Source organism: Sceloporus occidentalis, unplaced genomic scaffold (genome assembly GCF_023333645.1).
Source record: "Sceloporus occidentalis isolate IW3139 unplaced genomic scaffold, rSceOcc1.0.p SCAF_450, whole genome shotgun sequence".
In the NCBI taxonomy this organism is placed as follows: Eukaryota; Metazoa; Chordata; class Lepidosauria; order Squamata; family Phrynosomatidae; genus Sceloporus; species Sceloporus occidentalis.
The window spans coordinates 163,620-182,168 of record NW_028317430.1 but is presented as its reverse complement, the minus strand read 5'-3'; the positions used below and the strand labels follow the sequence as shown (position 1 = coordinate 182,168).

Below are 18,549 nucleotides of genomic sequence, written 5' to 3'. Positions count from 1 at the left end.
CACCGTCGCCGGTGCGGTTACCTCTATATTGGCGGTGTCGCTCTGTGCTCCCGGTAGGTGCTTGTGGGGCGCCGCTGGGGATGCCGGGAATCACTAACGGAAGCAGCGCTGTTGTCCCGGTTGCCTTGGTAACCAGTGCTTGTCAAAGGGAACATGCGCGCCACCTGGTCACGCCCCCTTTCTGTGTGGTCCAATAGACTATGAACGAAGGAGCGCGTTCCAACTACGGGATTCAGCCTCCGCAGACAGGGAATGATCTGACTGGGGTTCACTTCATATAGTGATTATTTACCCCCGACTGGATACCGGGGTGTTGTATACATATAATCTGCCCCCCGACAGGATACTGGGGTGCTGTATACATGTAATCTGCCCCCTGACTGCATACCGGGCCCTGTATACATATAATCTGTCCCCTGACTGTATACCGGGGTCCTGTGTAAATATAATCTGTCCCCTGACTGGATACCGGGGTCCTGTGTAAATATAATGTGCCCCCTGACTGGATACCGGGTGTCTGTATACATATAATCTGTCCCCTGACTGGATACCGGGGTCCTGTGTAAATATAATCTGTCCCCTGACTGGATACCGGGGTCCTGTGTAAATATAATGTGCCCCCTGACTGGATACCGGGTGTCTGCATACATATAATCTGCCCTCTGAGTGGATACTGGGGTCCTGTATACATATAATCTGCCCTCTGAGTGGATACTGGGGTCCTGTATATATATATAATATGCCCTCTGAGTGGATACTGGGGTCCTGTATACATATAAACTTCTCTCTGACTGGATACTGGGGTCCTGTTTACATGAAATATGGCCCCTGAGTGGATACCGGGGTCCTGTATTCTGTATACGGGATATGTGTGTGTTCCCAAAACCCTCACACGGCTGTACACTGGGGATGTTGCTGAACACAAATTCCCGCGATACGGCTGTAGGTGGGCACAATGCGCATACCTGGCCGGGACACACCCCACCGACAGAGAGCTTGGTGGGGAGGAACAAGCGTTGGGGAAGGAATATGTCATGGAAGCCTCTGTGACTTGGGGGTGCCTGTATTTCCGATTATAGACGGTTTACCCCTGGATTGCACTACATACTTCCAGCAGGTGACAGCGGACACAAATAGCGGTGCAATATCTGGTTCCTTTGCTTGGATTTACGTTTAAGTCACCCTGTACGTGATTAGGAGTACAGTGAGAGAGCCAGAGCTCTCTAGATCCCAATTTCCTCCTGCCTGTCTGACCAATAATATTGGTTCTGATGGCAGAATTTTGTAAATTGGTGTGGTTTTCTGTTATAATTAATTTACATATGATCTGCATATTGCGTTTTACATATGGTGTGACCAGGGCCGGCCGAAGACTTAATGCCGCCTGGGGCGAAGTTTAAAATGCCGCCCCCCGCCGGGGGGGGGGGGGCGGCATTATCTACCACCACCACCGGTACTTACCCTTAAACAGTCCTGCGGCGAGTCTCCCTGTGCTGCCACGGTGCCGGCTTGTAATGCTGAGCGCCGGAAATTCACGCCACTTCCGGCGCTCTGCATTACAAGCCGGCACAGAGACCGAACAGGGAAACTCGCCGCAGAGGAGAGAGAGAGGGGCGAAAACCACTCGGTGCCCCTCTCTCTCTCCTCCGCTTCAAAAAAAAAAACGCTTGGGGCGGCAAAGTGCCGCCCCTTCTGAAGTGCCGCCTGGGGCAATTGCCCCAGTCGGCTCCATTGTAGGGCCGGCCCTGGGTGTGACGCATGCTGGTCATAACTCACCGCCAGCCTTTTGAAAGGCTCTTGGAGGGTGGTGGTGATTGTTTCCTCAATAAGGTTGTAGTTTGGGGTAGCCGTATTAGTCCAGTGTATAAGAATGCAAAAAACCAGAATGTTGCAGAATCTTGTAATACCTTTTTTATTGGACTAACAGTATTTAAAATAATAGATGAGCTTTCGGGAGTCCTCCCTTTATCAAGTCAAAAGCATTTCTGACCAAACAAGTGAAAAACACAGTTTAAAACGGACCAGTACATGTTCTGATACAGGGGTCAAAACAACACGGTAGAGAATTTGCAGACAAAAAACTAAGGGTCGTTAATGGTGGCATATACTGCACAGATAAGGCTAGGGGGGGAGCAGGGGTAAGCGTGTAGGAGAGAGAGAGAAGAAGCAGGGGTAAGTGTGTAGGAGAGAGAGAACAAACTGAGGAAGCTGATCAGATCTGTCCCAGAGGAACAGCAAAAAGGATTGGAAACATTCATACCTACCAATCCCAACATAGGGACATTCTACATGCTTCCGAAAATCCACAAACCAGGGAACCCAGGCAGACCTATAATAACAGGTATGGACACACTAACCGAACCAATTTCAGGCTTAGTGGAAAATATTTGAAAACCCTTTGTTAAAAACACTAGGAGCTTTATACAAGACACCACTGACTTCCTTAACAAACTCAGTCAAATTACAAACTTGCCTGCCAATTCTATACTTGTAACCATGGATGTGGAATCTCTATATACCAACATCCCACACGTAGATGGAATTGAGGCCTGCTCTCTGTTCCTCTCAGAACATACTCATAACCAGAAATACAGTCCTCAAACAATTACTAAACTCATAGAATTCATCCTCATACACAACTACTTCAGTTTCAACAACAATATATATCTGCAAACCATGGGCACGAGAATGGCACCACAATATGCCAATCTATTTATGGCTGACCTGGAACAACGATTCTTGGAAACAGAACTTCACAAACCCTACAAATATTATCGCTACATTGATGATATTTTCATTGTCTGGACGGACGGAAAAGAAAACCTCAGAGAGTTCCAAAACGCATTTAATACATTTCACCCATCTATCAAACTCAAAATGGACTTCTCCACAGAAAGTGTAAACTTCTTGGATACAACTGTCACAATAAAAAAGGACACACTACATACATCCCTATACAGAAAACCCACAGACCGAGCCAACTACCTGCACAAATCCCGCTTCCATCCATCCCACACAAAGCAAGGCATCATCCATAGCCAAGCCACCAGGTACCACCGCATCTGCTCCAACACTGATAACAGAGACATGCATCTAAAACCACTGTCTGAGACACTCAAACAAAAGGGATACAAACCTAGGATCATCAAAAAGAAAATTAACTCTGCTCTACAAACACCACGTGAACACCTGTTGCAATACACAGACAAACAAACATCCTCACGCATACCTCTAGTAGCCACATACAATCCTGCCCTAGAAGAAATCCGAAAAATCATCAAGGATCTGCAGCCAATGCTAGCAGAGGATGTGGTGTTAAAAGAAATTTTCCCTGAACCCCCCATCTTGGCCTTCAGACAACCAGCTAATCTCAAACAAAAGCTGGTGAGTAGCAAACTACATACTGAAACAACACACACAGATAATGGAAGCAAACCATGCAACAAAGCCAGATGCAAACTTTGCCAACACATCTGTACCAGCAACACAGCCACCCACAACAACAAGACATACAATATTAAAGGATCATACTTATGCACTTCACAAAATGTTGTATACATGATTCAATGCACCAAATGTACTATAGGGTGTTACATCGGTGAAACCTGCCAGCAACTCAATAAAAGGATGAATCTGCACAGATACTCCATCAACCATCATGATGAAGAAAACCTTTGCACTCCAGTTGGGCACCACTTCACCCAAACAGGTCACTCCATATATGACCTTAAAATCAAAACACTGAGAGGTCATTTCAAAAACACCCAAGAAAGAAAGACATTTGAAGCCAAGAAAGAAAGACATTTGAAGCCAAAATGATACATTTTTATGATTGTAAAAACAGAGGACTTAATGTGGATTTGAGCTTCTTAGCACACTATCAAAACTTCCTATAACCTGTGCTTTTTTTTCCCTCTCTTCTCTCTCTCCTACACGCTTACCCCTGCTCCCCACCTAGCCTTATCTGTGCAGTATATGCCACTATTTACTATTTACGACCCTCTTAGTTTTTTGTCTGCAAATTCTCTACCTTGTTGTTTTAACCCCTGTTTTAACCCTGTATCAGAACATGTACTGGTCAGTTTTAAACTGTGTTTTTCACTTGCTTGGTCAGAAATGCTTTTGACTTGATAAAGGGAGGACTCCCGAAAGCTCGTCTATTATTTTAAATACTATATATTTGGATAATTTATAGATAAATCAGCAAGCCGGCCTCCTGTATAATGTATAGTTAAATCAGTGACCGGTCCCTGTATAATGTATAGTTAAATCAGTGAGATGCCTGTATAATGTATAGTTAAATCAGCGAGCCAGCCCTCTGTATAATGTATAGATAAATCAGCGAGCCGGCCCCCTGTATAATGTATAGATAAATCAGTGACCGGCCCCTGTATAATGTATAGATAAATCAGCGAGCCGGCCCATGTATAATGTATGGATAAATCAGCGAGCCGGCCCCTGTATAATGTATAGATAAATCAGCGAGTCAGCCCCGGTATAATGTATAGATAAAGCAGAGAGCCAGCCCCTAGCTGTTAGGCCACAGCTCCGTAGTGTTAGGACTTGGCCACTCTGGAGACCTCCTCTGCCCACTGCAAGTCTTCGGAGGTAGTGGGCACCAAACCCACTGCCCCGCAGACTGCGCAGCTTCATGCTGGAATGTGATGGCGCAGTCACAGGATCGCTTGCATGAGAGGCGTGCATGTATCTGAATCTGATGTTATTTAACCCTTTCTGACCCGGCTTGCATCTGATGTTATTTAACCCTCTGTGACCCAGCTTTTTTTTGACTTCGCTCCTTGTGTTATGGTCTAGCTGCTTTTCTGCTGCATTGCTGGAGGCTTACAGCCTGGCTGGGTTGCCATGGCTACACTCCTGTCACTCCTGTGACTCAGCCCATTGTCCAGCCCACAGCCAACCCCTTTTGGCTATTTAAGCAGCTAAACTTCACTTCCTCCTGGCCCTTGTGTTGTTTCCGGCTGCAAGTGCTATTGCTGTGTTCCTGAATTCCTGTGTATGACCTGGCTTTCTCTGACGTCCATCCCAGCTCCTGATTCCTGGCTTGTTCCTGACTTCGCTGATCTCTGTATTCCTGACCCCGGCTTGTCTGAGTACCCGTCTTGGTTCCTGACCCTGGCTTGTCTTTTGGTATATGCTTTTGGATCACGATTTGGCTTTGTTCACTATTGTCATTACAATAAAGGTGATTGCATTTTACGTTTTGTGTCCGTCTGGTTCCTGGTCCCTAACACCTTGGTTCCTGATTCGGCTCCGTTTCTGCCGGTTGGGACCCGGCTTGTTTTGACTTGGCTCCTGGATTCTGATTTGGCTTTGATATCATCCTTCTGGTTCTGACCCGGCTTGCCCGGCCACATCTCCTTCTGATCTCTGGCTTATTTAGAGTTGTCGTCTCTGGCCTGGCCTACTGTGCTTTACGGGGCCTTTGAAGTGAAGGGGTTAAAGAGCCCACCGGCTGCAAGGTCCTATGACCAGGTACGTGGTTCCTGGACACATGACTAAAAGTTCCAATGTGTCAGATGCCACAAGCTGTTTTCAGGCCACACCTCCCCCACGTCCACTTCACCGTCTATACATTATACAGCTCCCTGGGGCGGGACTTCATACTCCCATTTTAGGGCATAAATCATGTTTTCCAGTATATTATTTTTACATATTGCTGACCGGCCCAGATAAAAAGCTGTATGGAGGATATATAACTGACCAGTGGGTTTTATCCGTGCTCATCAGAAATATGTAAAAATTATATCCTGGAAAACATGGCCAATGGGGTCACCCTAGTGACTGGTCTTCAGTCACTTCACATTTCCCATACTGCATCCTGGCGGCATTTTCACCGTTTTATCCAAAGCCGCCTCCTTATACCCTCCGGCCTCCCTTGGCTTCAACAGATGAGAGAGCAAGGAATGCAAATAAACAGTGGCCTTTATACATCAAAAATCCAAAAACTGATAAATTAATACAGCGTTTGGTGGTTCTGCGTGACGTTCGTGTCGAACATGAATGGTGTTTGTGGTAGTGACGTTTATCACAAGGGGGGTTATCTCGCTTATACTTTTTGTTGGTATGGTTCAGCACAGACGGGTCTCTTTACAGAGGGTAAGGCAGGATAGCTCAGCTCTGGGGTCAGCGAGCAATGATTCCAAAAACAGACCGGCGGGGGTAAAACTGAGACACTTCTAGTTTAATAGGTTTAAAGCGTGACCTCACATAAGAGCGTTTGTAAAGGCACAGTCTCTTGAAGCTTCTGCTTGCCACATACTCTGGGTCCTGCCGTTGGCTCCGGTAGTAGTCCTTAGGCACATGTCAGATGCGTTGTCAGATGGTATGTCAGATGCGTTTCGCCACCAGGGGCTTCCTCAGAGTACTCCCTTGGCTTACTTTGCAGCAGGTGATCAGGTACTTCGGATAGGCCTGAGTGTCATTGAATATAACAAACATGGCCGGCTTGATGAGACAGTCCACAAGGCTGTCGTATCGCTGAGGAGCCTCCATGCTTGTGTCTGGTAGGTAAGGGGGTGTCCGCATGTGTGGCTTTCCCACAATGAATTGCCCCGTCAGCACTTCAGCCACCAGCACAAATTTCTTGCCGTCGCTGGAGGGCAGTGAGTATTTATCCAGAGCAGACAGCGCGGCATCAACGGCGAAATACACTCCCTGCCCGTACAAAGCGGCTGGAACAGAAGAAACAGAATGAGATCGTCAAACGGCCTCTCTAATCACCACCTTCCTTGCGTTTCCCACCAACTCAGGGCATCCTCAGGAAGAGAAACCCGACTACTTCTACTCGCCTGGCTCGACAATCACTGACTTCCTGGCCCCTCATCAATCACTTCTCCCAATGCTTTCTCCTAAATGAGCACCCACTCAGAACAGTGACAGAAGGACTCTTCCTCCACTCCAGGGGCGTACCTAGAGTATTTGGCACCTGGGCCGGATCCTGTATGTGGCACCCCCCCCCCCCATATACACTTTAAAACTGCATAGCTTCTACTGTTATATACCGGCGCAGACACTGAAGGTGGTACAGCATTACTGTTATTATTATATACTGAGGCAGACACTGACGGTGGTACAGCATAACACCTATCACTATATACTGAGGCAGACATTGACGGTGGTACAGCATAACACCTATCACTATATACTGAGGCACACATTGACGGTGGTACAGCGTAATCCCTATCACTGAAACCGAAAATGCAGCATTTACCTGGCCGAAACCGAATATGACCCCCCCACACCATAAAAAAAAAATCTAACACTTTTATTTAAAGTAAGTTACACACCAAAATAGGACAAAACAATTAAATAACAATATTAATATATATATATATTGTTAACAGCAATCAGATTCCTATCATGCCCAGGCATACCCAGATTCCAGGATATACTCGCAGACTTGGCATGATAGGAGTATGATTGCCCTATCTACCCCTTCTCACTCCCTTCTCCCTATCTACCCCCTCCTAACTATCTACCCTCTCCCTCTTTGAAGTTCACTTACATTTCAGGAGTCCTGCTGTGGGGGTGCAAGGCTCCCAGCTCTGCCACTGTATGGAACAGTATAGAGTGATGGGAGTTATGATGTACTTTAGACCATAATTATAAAATGAAAAATTCATTGGAAATGGTACAGCATAACACCCATCACTCTCACACATTTACCAATCCACACATACACCAATCCACACATATACCAATCCACACATATACCAATCTAGGGCTGAAACAACTAATCGATAAAATCGATAATAATCGATAATGAAAATCGTTGTCAACGATTTTCATTATCGATTAATCGAATCGATTTTTATCGATCATAAAAATTATAATCCGACCTCAAACAGAGATCGGATTATAACACTAGAATCCAGATCCCCCGCAACGCTGCAGGGGACCTGGATTCCCCTCACTGTCGGCCGGTCTCTCACTTCCGTCTCTCTCCCCCTCCCATACACCCCTCTGACTCCTCCCCCCTCCCATACATCAGAGTGGCAGAGTGCCTCTCTACCCGGCTCCGTTACTGACTTCATAGAAGCCTCAGCGTAAGTGAAGGGCAGTAACGGAGGCTGTCTGTGCGCATCGTTTAGACCCCCACCGGCTGACAGAGGATCATCCTCTCTGTCTGCCGGTGGGGGTCTGCATCGCACAGACAGCCTCCGTAACTCACCTTCACTTACGCTGAGGCTTCTATGAAGCTGCAGTGAAAGTTCCTGTCAGAAACGGAGCCGGGTAGAGAGGCAAAGCGGTGTATGGGAGGGGGGAGGAGTCAGAGAGGTGTATGGGAGCCACCCTCCCATACACCACTCTGGCTCCTCCCCCTCCCATACGGCACTCTGCCCGGCTCCCTGGTGTCTTGTGAACCTCCGTGGCTGACAGGAGGCAGAGTGGAGTATGGGAGGGGGGAGGAGGCAGAGTGGTGTATGGGAGGGGGAGGAGCCAGAGTGGTGTATGGGAGAGGGAGGAGCCAGAGTGGTGTATGGGAGGGGGAGGAGCCAGAGTGGTGTATGGGAGGGGGAGGAGCCAGAGTGGTGTATGGGTGAGTCATAGTGGTGTATGGGGGGTATTATGAATTTCAGGGCATATAGGGGGTATAAGGCATATCGATATTAGGCATATCAGGGGGGCATAAAACATATCTGGGGGTAAAAGGTATATCAGGGGGCTCAGTGGCATATAGGGGGTATAAGGCATATCGATATTAGGCATATCAGGGGGGCATAAAACATATCTGGGGGTAAAAGGTATATCAGGGGGCTCAGTTGCATATCACTGGCATATAAGAGGTATAAGGCATATATGGGGGCAGAGTGGCAAGCTGGGGGTCAGATGTGCATAACCAGGGGCAGTTTGGTAAATAAAAAAAATTTAAACGGCTTTTTTCTCATAGTTTTTATTAAATATGAAAAATAGTTAACATATGAATTAATATTTACTAATAACTTTGTATTAAGACCTAGTTTGAGAAACACTGTGTTTGGGTTCTTGTAGCTTTTATTATTATGTCAGTAAAATAAGAAGGTGAATAGAGAGAGGCCATTGTGATAAAGAGATGAAAGTGTAAATTGTAGGTTTTTTATTACATTATTTTAAATTGGAAAAAAAATTAAAAATTTTTATCCGATTAATCGAAAAAATAATCGGCCAACTAATCGATTATTAAAATAATTGTTAGTTGCAGCCCTATACCAATCCACACATATACTAATCCACACATACACTAACCCACACATACACTAACCCACACATATATACCAATCCATACATATATACCAATCCACACATATACCAATCCACACATATACCAATCCACACATATACCAATCCACACATATACTAATCCACACATATACTAATCCACACATACACTAATCCACACATATATACCAATCCACACATATACCAATCCACTCTCACTCTCACTTAATGATTTCCTACCTTTCCTCTTTTCTCCTTACAGCTCCTTTTCCTTCTCTTCGCTCCTCTTCTTCAGTTCTTCTGTCTTCTTCCGGGTCAGAGGGCACGGACAGCGGTGGGCGCGGCTTCAGTGTTGTGCGCCGGGATCTGACAACAAACCCTGGCGCACAGCAGCTATTGCAGTGCGGATCGCAAGGGAGCGGTATCGGAGGTCTTTAACAGAGCTCCGGCTCCCTTGAGTGATTTTAAGTCCGTCTCTGGAGGGGTGCCGGCAAATTGGCACCCCCCTGATGAGCGGCACCCGGTGCGGACCGCCCCCCACTAGGTACGCTACTGCTCCACTCATATTATTTGTGTGTAAAGTGAGGATCCCTGGAGTGACCTTCGTGGAGTTATGTGTCTGTGTGTCACGTAACAGACTGCAGAGGGCTTCTTTATTATTCTGTTAGCTCTTGGGAGCAGAGCCCTCATCCCTTTATTTCTAATTTATTCTTGCCACAATAACACATATTGTACAGTGCTGCAGAATATGATGGTGCTATATAAATCAATAATAACACACATCGTACAGCACTGCGGAATATGATGGCGATATATAAATCAATAATAACATACATTGTACAGCGCTGCGGAGTATGATGGCGCTATATAAATAATAACACACATTGTACAGCACTGTAGAATATGATGGTGATATATAAATAATAATAACACACATTGTACAGCGCTGCAGAATATGATAGCGATATATATAAACAATAATGTATTCTACAACACTGCGGAGTATGATGGCGCTATATAAATCAATAAACAATGAGGGTGTTTTGGGGTTACTGACACCATTTGTAGTTCTCACCGTTTTTGCCACAGAAGCTGCGGTTGAAGCCGTGATGACATATCTCCGTGGCACTAGCCTGCGTTGTTCCGTGGTACAGGACGCGTTCCACTGGCATTTGTGGATTGTGGCGCATCATGCTCTGCTTTTTTATCTGGTACTGGTTATAAAGCAATGCGTTCTTCACCTGATGGACCTACAGGAACAAAGTAGACGATGTGAATGCCCCAGGTGTGGCTTAGTTATGTACCACGGCACCAACTGAAACCGCAGGGTGTCTCAACCCACAGATTAGTGGAGTCTTGGGGTAAATCGAGCCTCCGAAAAAGGAGACGGCTTCGGACTGATGCACCGGAGTGATATATAGGAGAAAACACTTCTACGGACCATAGCAAGAAACCGGAGGGTGTGAGGAGCACGGCTGGGACTGGCCACCACTGCGGTTACTGCCATAAATGAGCACCATAAGGGTGATTAGCGGACCGGTGTCTCACCGCAGCGTGTCTTACTTCTCAGGCATGTGTTGAGGTATTTAGCACCCCCTCCACTGGACAAACAATACTCTCCATGTGACATTTTTGGGAATCGGTCCCCCTGCTTGCTTTTCTACGTGAGGCCGATCACGCGAGAGTAACGCAGGCCGGTATGTGGCCTGTCCTGGCCCTTTCCTCATTTACTGCAGATTATCACATTATTCGCGGTGTGCAGTGGGGTTGTGGGGTCTTAACATGATGAGTGGAGACCCCCCGGGTTGCCAAGACTTACCTCCTCAACCTGTATACATTTTCCCATCTGCCCTAAAGTGCTGTAGAACGAGCAGACAACGTTATTATACTCATTAGAGGATTCTGGAATGCGAGTGAGTTCTATGCCGCCCTGCGTCCCCGCAGGTAACACATCTGGTACGCTGGCCTCCGGCATTGAGCTCAAGATGTCGGTCATCTCCTGCCGGCACAAGGTGGGCGCCTGTGAAAACCCTTCTACGCGTACTTGTCCGTCACATATGGTCATTTTGACGCCATGCTTCCTTTCTAGGGCTGAGATTAGTGCTGAAAGTTTCCCGTGTGGATCCTGCACTCCCTCGATGGTCTCCGTACGCAGTTCTCCTGTTATTGCTTTGCGTAATGCTGTGCATGCCACCACCATGTTCGTCTCGTCCCCAGCAAACACTCGGAGGTGGACGCTGTCCTTTATTCTGCTCGGTTCCTTGCAAGAGCCACTTTGCCCCCTCTTTGTACGAAAGCTCAACTCACAAATGTCCTGCGTCTGTTGGTCTTTCAGAGACCTCTCCAGTGCCCTTTGCAAGGTCTCATCGCTTTCCTCTCTGTCCTGCTGGAGAGACATCTCCAGTGCCCTTTGCAAGGTCTCATCGCTTTCCTCTAGGTCCTGCTGGAGAGACATCTCCAGTGCCCTTTGCAAGGTCTCATCGCTTTCCTCCAGGTCCTGCTGGAGAGACATCTCTAGTGCCCTTTGCAAGGGTTTGTCTGGCTCTTCCGTGGCGTCTACATGGAGAGACATCTCCAGTGCTCTCTGCAGTTCTCTCTCCTCTTCGGCGTTGCTGTTCCTTGTATCCATTGACCTCTGTATTATATAGAGTAGCTGAGCTTCTTCATCCAGTTCTTTTTCTTGATACTCGTTCTGAGATATCTTGTAAACTTGATCCAGCTGCTCATCCTCCGCGTCCTCTATAGTGTCCCCTAACGGTATATTTAATTCAGACATCGACGGTCCGTCATGTCCAAGGAGTTCCTGGGTGTTGATTTCAGACTCATTTTCTGAGCATTTCAGGACAGAGACTAAAGTCTTGATGTTGTCTGTTGGGAAAGAGACGGGGGAAAAAAAGAATCATCGCAAAGAAAGCATTTAGTGACATGAATGGTTTAATAGATTCCGTTTCCCCACAAACTTCAGTGACTTTTATAGCTTGTATCTTGGGTAACGCTAGTACCTGGTCTGTGTCTGAGGCGAGCCCCCGCCTGCATTTAGGGTGCATGAGGAGAGTAATATATTATTATTAGTAGTAGTAATATATTAGTAGTAGTAGTTTTAATATATTATTAGTAGTAGTAGTGATGTAGTAGTAGTAATATATTATTATTAGTAGTAGTAGTACCTACCCAACCTTCCTATTCTTGATCCAAAAGAAGGCAAAAAAAAAATTAAGCTACTTCCAATTCTGCCATCAGGGAAAAAAATTCCTTCTTGACTCCAAAAGAAAATCGGATTACTCCTTGGATCAAGAAGCTCTAAAATATTAATGTTATTCTATTTATAGCCCCAGTAGTAGTAGTAATATATTATTATTATTAGTAGTAGTAATATATTATTATTAGAAGTAGTAGTAGTAATATATTATTATTATTAGTAGCAGAAATATATTATTATTAGACGTAGTAGTAGTAGTAATATATTATTATTAGAAGTAGTAGTAGTAATATATTATTATTAGTAGTAGTAATATATTATTATTAGACGTGGTAGTAGTAATATATTATTATTATTATTAGCAGTAGTAATATATTATTATTAGTAGTAATATATTATTATTAGAAGTAGTAGTAGTATATTATTAGTAGTAGTTATATATTGTTATTATTAGTAGTAATATATGATTATTAGTAGCAGTAATATATTATTATTATTAGTAGTAATATATTATTAGTAGTAGTAATATATTATTATTAGTAGCAGTGATATATTATTATTAGAAGTAGTAGTATATTATTTTTAGTAGTAGTAGTAATATTATTATTAGTAGCAGTAATATATTATTAATATTAGTAGTAGTAATATATTATTATTAGTAGTAATATATTATTATTAGAAGTAGTAGTAATATATTATTATTATTAGTAATATATTATTAGTAGCAGTGATATATTATTATTAGAAGTAGTAGTACTAGTATATTAGTAGTAGTAGTAGTAATATTATTATTAGTAGCAGTAATATATTATTATTAGAAGTAGTAGTAGTAATATATTATTATTAGAAGTAGTATTAGTAATATATTATTATTATTAGTAGTAATATATTATTATTAGAAGTAGTATTAGTAATATAATATTATTATTATTAGTCATATATTATTAGTAGCAGTGATATATTATTATTAGAAGTAGTAGTACTAGTATATTAGTAGTAGTAGTAATAGTACTAATATTATTATTAGTAGCAGTAATATATTATTATTAGAAGTAGTAGTAGTAATATATTATTATTAGAAGTAGTATTAGTAATATAATATCATTAGTAGTAGTAGTAATATATTATTATATTAATATATAATAATCTAATAATAATAATAATAATAATCATTTGTATGTATGGTATACAGACACCATTAAAGGGACCCTCCAGCTGAATGGCCCTTTTAAATCTCCACGCGGTGCCCTGTACCCATGATGATGCACGGCTCACCAATATCTGCCGGGAGGAGGGCATTTGGTGGGACCAATAACTCTTCAGAACTGGGCTGCTGGGTAGAAGAAAATTCTGTTGGATCTTTCTGGGCTACAATCCACGGATCCACATCCTGCTGTTAAAAAGATGAAACAACGAGGTGAGATTCAGGAGCCATATCCCTGTCCCATTAGCCTCTACCACTTCTGCTTGGATGCTCTTCCGTTTATCTACCACCATTCTGGTCTCTTGTTGTAACTTTTCTCCTCCTTTGACATAAACTTCCCTCCTGTACTTTATTAAATCCCTGTATGTATTTAAATGTCTCCCTCCCGTCACTATATATCTTTCTCCCATCCATTATCTCTCCTCTCTTGCCCAACTGTCTCTCCCAGCCCTTCCCTCTCCTCAGCTGCTGCGCTCTCTATTCTTCTAACATTAAACTGCAGCCGCCGCGCTCTCCCCCATTCTCCTAACATTAAACTGCACCCGCCGCCGCACTCTCCCCCATTCTTCTAACATTAAACTGCAGCCGCCGCCGCACTCTCCCCCATTCTTCTAACATTAAACTGCAGCTGCCGCGCTCTCCCCCATTCTCCTAACATTAAACTGCAGCCGCCGCGCTCTCTCCCATTACTATAACATTAAACTGCAGCCGCCGCACTCTCCCCATTCTACTAACATTAAACTGCAGCCGCCGCGCTCTCCCCCATTCATCTAACATTAAACTGCAGCCGCCGCACTCTGCCCCATTCTACTAACATTAAACTGCAGCCGCCCCACTCTCCCCCATTCTAACATTATACCGCAGCTGCCGCGCTCTCCCCCATTCTTCTAACATTAAACTGCAGCTGCCGCGCTCTCCCCCATTCCCCTAATATTAAACTGCAGCTGCTGCGCTCTCCCCCATTCTGCTAACATTAAACTGCAGCCGCCGCACTCTCCCCCATTCTCCTAACATTAAACTGCAGCCGCAGCGCTCTCCCCCATTCTTCTAGCATTAAACTGCAGCCGCTGCGCTCTCCCCCATTTTCCAACATTAAACTGCAGCTTTCGCACTCTCCCCCATTCTTCTAACACTGAACTGCAGCTGCCGCACTCTCCCCCATTCCTCTAAAATTAAACTGCAGCCGCCGCACTCTGCCCCATTCTCCTAACATTAAACTGCAGCCGCTGCCCTCTCCCCCATTCCGCTAACATTAAACTGCAGCTGCCACACTCTCCCCCATTCCTCTAAAATTAAACTGCAGCCGCCGCACTCTGCCCCATTCTCCTAACATTAAACTGCAGCCGCTGCCCTCTCCCCCATTCTTCTAACATTAAACTGCAGCTGCCCCACTCTCCCCCATTCTAACAATATACCGCAGCTGCCACGCTCTCCCCCATTCTTCTAACATTAAACTGCATCCACGGCACTCTCCCCCATTCTTCTAACATTAAACTCCAGCCGTCACGTTCTCCCCCATTCTCCTAACATTAAACTCCAGCCGTCGCGTTCTCCCCCATTCTCCTAACATTAAACTGCAGCCGCCGCACTCTCCCCCATTCTTCTAAAATTAAACTGCATCCACGGCACTCTCCCCCATTCTTCTAACATTAAACTGTAGCCGGCGCGCTCTCCCCCATTCTTCTAACATTAAACTGCAGCCGCTGCGCTCTCCCCCATTCTTCTAACATTAAGCTGCAGCTGCCCCACTCTCCGTGGGGAGGAGAGCTACGCTTGGTCTCAGGTACTAGCGATGGGGAGGAGAGCTACGTTTGGTCTCAGGAGCTAGTGGTGAGGAGGAGAGCTGCATTTGGTCTCAGGTACAAAGTGATAGTGGTGGGGTGAATTCAGCATGGCTCTCTTTATAGGGGGTCACAGTGGTGATTAAGAGCTATTACCCGAGCTCAGACTCCCAGAAGATGTTTGGAGATTTACCTCGAAATCCAGGGCCCTCCAGCTGAGCTGCGAGGTGTCAACGACACAGACATATTCCGCCTCCGTGTCCCGGAGGAGCCTCTGTCCTTCTTCTCCCAACAAGAACCGTGTTATCCACGGGTACTGGAGGGTGACCCAGCGGGATGTGATCGATGATACAATGTGATGGAGAAGTTCAACTGCCGTCCAACAGGAAACTGCATCTCCCGTCACCTGAAATGGACCACGAATGGGCAGGTATGGAGGATCAGCTACGCTGGGGCAGGAGCCACGGGGCAGATTGCACAGCAGTATAGCAGATAACGTAAGGTGCGCTGCTGCCTGTGTGGGGCACTTACCTTGAAGCCTGTCTTCCCACCCCCCTCCAGTGATAAAACTGTGGCCTGGTCCAATGCAGCCAGCAGCTCGTGGTTATATTCCTGCAGGAAGCGCAGCTCACCCGGCTTCATCAAGACTTCTATCTCCAGGTAATCCTCCGGTGGGCGTCCCTGCACAGTAACCTCTGACTCCTGGGCAGCCTGTATGAGTTCTGTACACTGGGGTGCAGAGGTGAGTGGTGGCTGCAGAAAACTATCCTCTCTCCCCTGGACCCCACTCTCCTCTCTCCACTGCAACCCATTCCCCTCCCTCCCTTGTACCCCTGTCTCCTCTCCCTCATGCAAGTCACTCCCTTCCCTTCCTTTCACTGCACTCTCATCCCTCCCTTCCACCTCACTCTCTTCCCTTCCTTTCACTGCACTCTCATTCCTCCCTTTCACCGCACTCTCATCCCTCTCTTCCACCCCACTCTCATCCCTCCCTTCCACCTCACTCTCTTCCCTCCCTTTCACCTCAGCCTCATCCCTCCCTTCTACCTCACTCTCTTCCCTCCTTTTCACCGCACTCTCTTCCCTCCCTTTAAGCGCACTCTCTTCCCTCCCTTTCACTGCACTCTCTTTCCTCCCTTTCACTGCACTCTCTTCCCTCCCTTTCACCTCACTCTCTTCCCTCCCTTCCACCGCACTCTCATCCCTCTTTTTTACCCCACTCTCTTCCCTCCCTTCCACCCCACTCTCCTCCCTCCCTTTCACCTTACTCTCTTCCCTCCCTTGCTCCTCACTCCCCTCTCCCCCAGGCACCCCACTATGCTCCCTCCTGTGGTTTGTGTTTTGTGATGTGGTTGCAGTGGCCCCGGGAGATTGCGGTGGCCCCAGCACCTCTGGGTGGTAAGCGGAGAGCTGAAGCGCGCAGTTCTTCAGGGAATGGGATCTCTTCAGAACGTTTCCCGCCACTGAAACCCAAAAATATGTCACAAAGAACAAATGGGAACCCAAAATGTGGCCTCAAAATGATTCTCACCACCAGGACGGGGAAATCTGCCACTAATGAACCCTTCCCTGTACCCAGCCTCCCCCACTCACTCACCTTCCCAATCCTCAAAGGATACAATGGCCGCCGCTCCATCTCTGAGCAGGGTAAGTGAACGCAGCACGCCTCCCCCGCTCTGCCTGTTCTCAAAATACAGCTCCAGAATTTCACGGCTCAACTGGGGTCCCACGTTCTCGAGCAGAATGTCGCTGGAGACGCGGACACGTCGCAGAGAAACGGACGCCCCCAGTAATTTGCGGGCATCAACTCTCTGCACCAATGACTTAAAATCTGGGGAAGAGAAATAATACCCCTCTGTGTTTAGGCTTGCTGGGGTCAGAGGTCACAGAGGTCTCCAGGTGTTAATGGGTGTACTGTGATTGGTTGGCGTATTTACCCATGTCGGTCAGTGGCTCCTGGAAGGTAATGAGAGCCGTGGTCTTGTCTGCAGAGCGCACGGCACTGAACGCCTCCCGCTCGCTCTTGTTCTCGACATATAACCTCAGCGTCGTCTCATCAGTACTTGGGGTAAGGCCACAAAAAGCCACCTTTCGGCGGTCCCATGGAGGTGGCCTCCTAACTTTCACCCTGAGATCCTGAATGCGATACTCTGCTTGGGAAAGCACGTTCTCTGCATCTAAAAAGGAGAAACACATGATGTGAAACCAGCATGGCGTCGCCACAGATTCCGAGCTCTAGAACCCGGGGCATTCCATGTTCCTTCTCACCCCTATTTCAGCGCCATGACGGGGCAGACGAGCTTCTGCCCAGACTCCAGCACCAAAGCCTCCAACTCAGTAATTCTATTTATCACAAGCGCGGGTAGAGAATACTCCGAGAGCTTCTTCCCAGGAGGAATCTAGAATATCGGAAACATCGGAATCCCTGACATTCCAGAGTCCTTAACTTTGGATATAGCACCAGCGGTTCCCGCAGCGCTCCTTCCAGTCCCTACATTCAAAGGGTCGGATAGAGAACCGGCAGAGCAAGACGATATACTAGGTATATGTTGAATGATAAGACGGAGGGTGAAAGCTGGAGGACGGGGGAAGTGAGCGTTAGGGTATAAGGCGCACGAGGGAGGCCCAGGAAGCGTGACAAGGGAGAGGTGTATGGGGAGCAGCGCTCTGGAGGGCTGACACTGAGCGAGCGCTATGGATGGCGGTCTCGCTCTTGCTGAAGGAAATCTTACCAGCAGGATTTATGAACGTGAGTAAAGCCTCAGAGCCATTCCTGGTGTACGACTCCACCGGTCCCCCTCCTGAGTGACGTTTACTCTCAAAATAAAGGATGAGTAAATCTGTGTTCAGCTCCTCAGTGAGTCCACTCACTTCCACCTCCGCCATGCTGGAACATAACAAAACCGGCAAAGTCACTCGTTCCCACCACGGATGTCACTCCAAGCCTGATCATACTAAACACACGCTAAGCACGCGCAACCTTCACGCCAAGGCAGCGGCTTCGCAGACAGATCCGCACCACGCATGTTACTGTACGTGACTCCCCACGGCTGGGAGTATGGGGGTTATGGAGGTGCTGAGGTCACAGAACACACACCAAAAAGAAACTCGGCCCCATCCGGCCCCCGTTTCTCCTGCTGTAATGA

General features: G+C 46.5%; 1 protein-coding gene across 1 annotated transcript; it reads right to left on the bottom strand.

Moving 5' to 3' along the window:
* Positions 1-6,348: 6,348 nt before the first annotated feature.
* Positions 6,349-18,289, bottom strand: LOC149271913 (protein mono-ADP-ribosyltransferase PARP10-like). Its single transcript, XM_089507011.1, has 10 exons — positions 18,136-18,289; positions 17,341-17,580; positions 17,001-17,234; positions 16,793-16,866; positions 15,935-16,132; positions 15,597-15,809; positions 13,694-13,811; positions 11,039-12,087; positions 10,295-10,469; positions 6,349-6,692 (listed from the first exon to the last, which is right to left on the bottom strand). The coding sequence occupies exons 1-10, from the start codon at positions 18,287-18,289 to the stop codon at positions 6,349-6,351; spliced, it is 2,799 nt and encodes a 932-aa protein (XP_089363137.1).
* Positions 18,290-18,549: the final 260 nt, after the last annotated feature.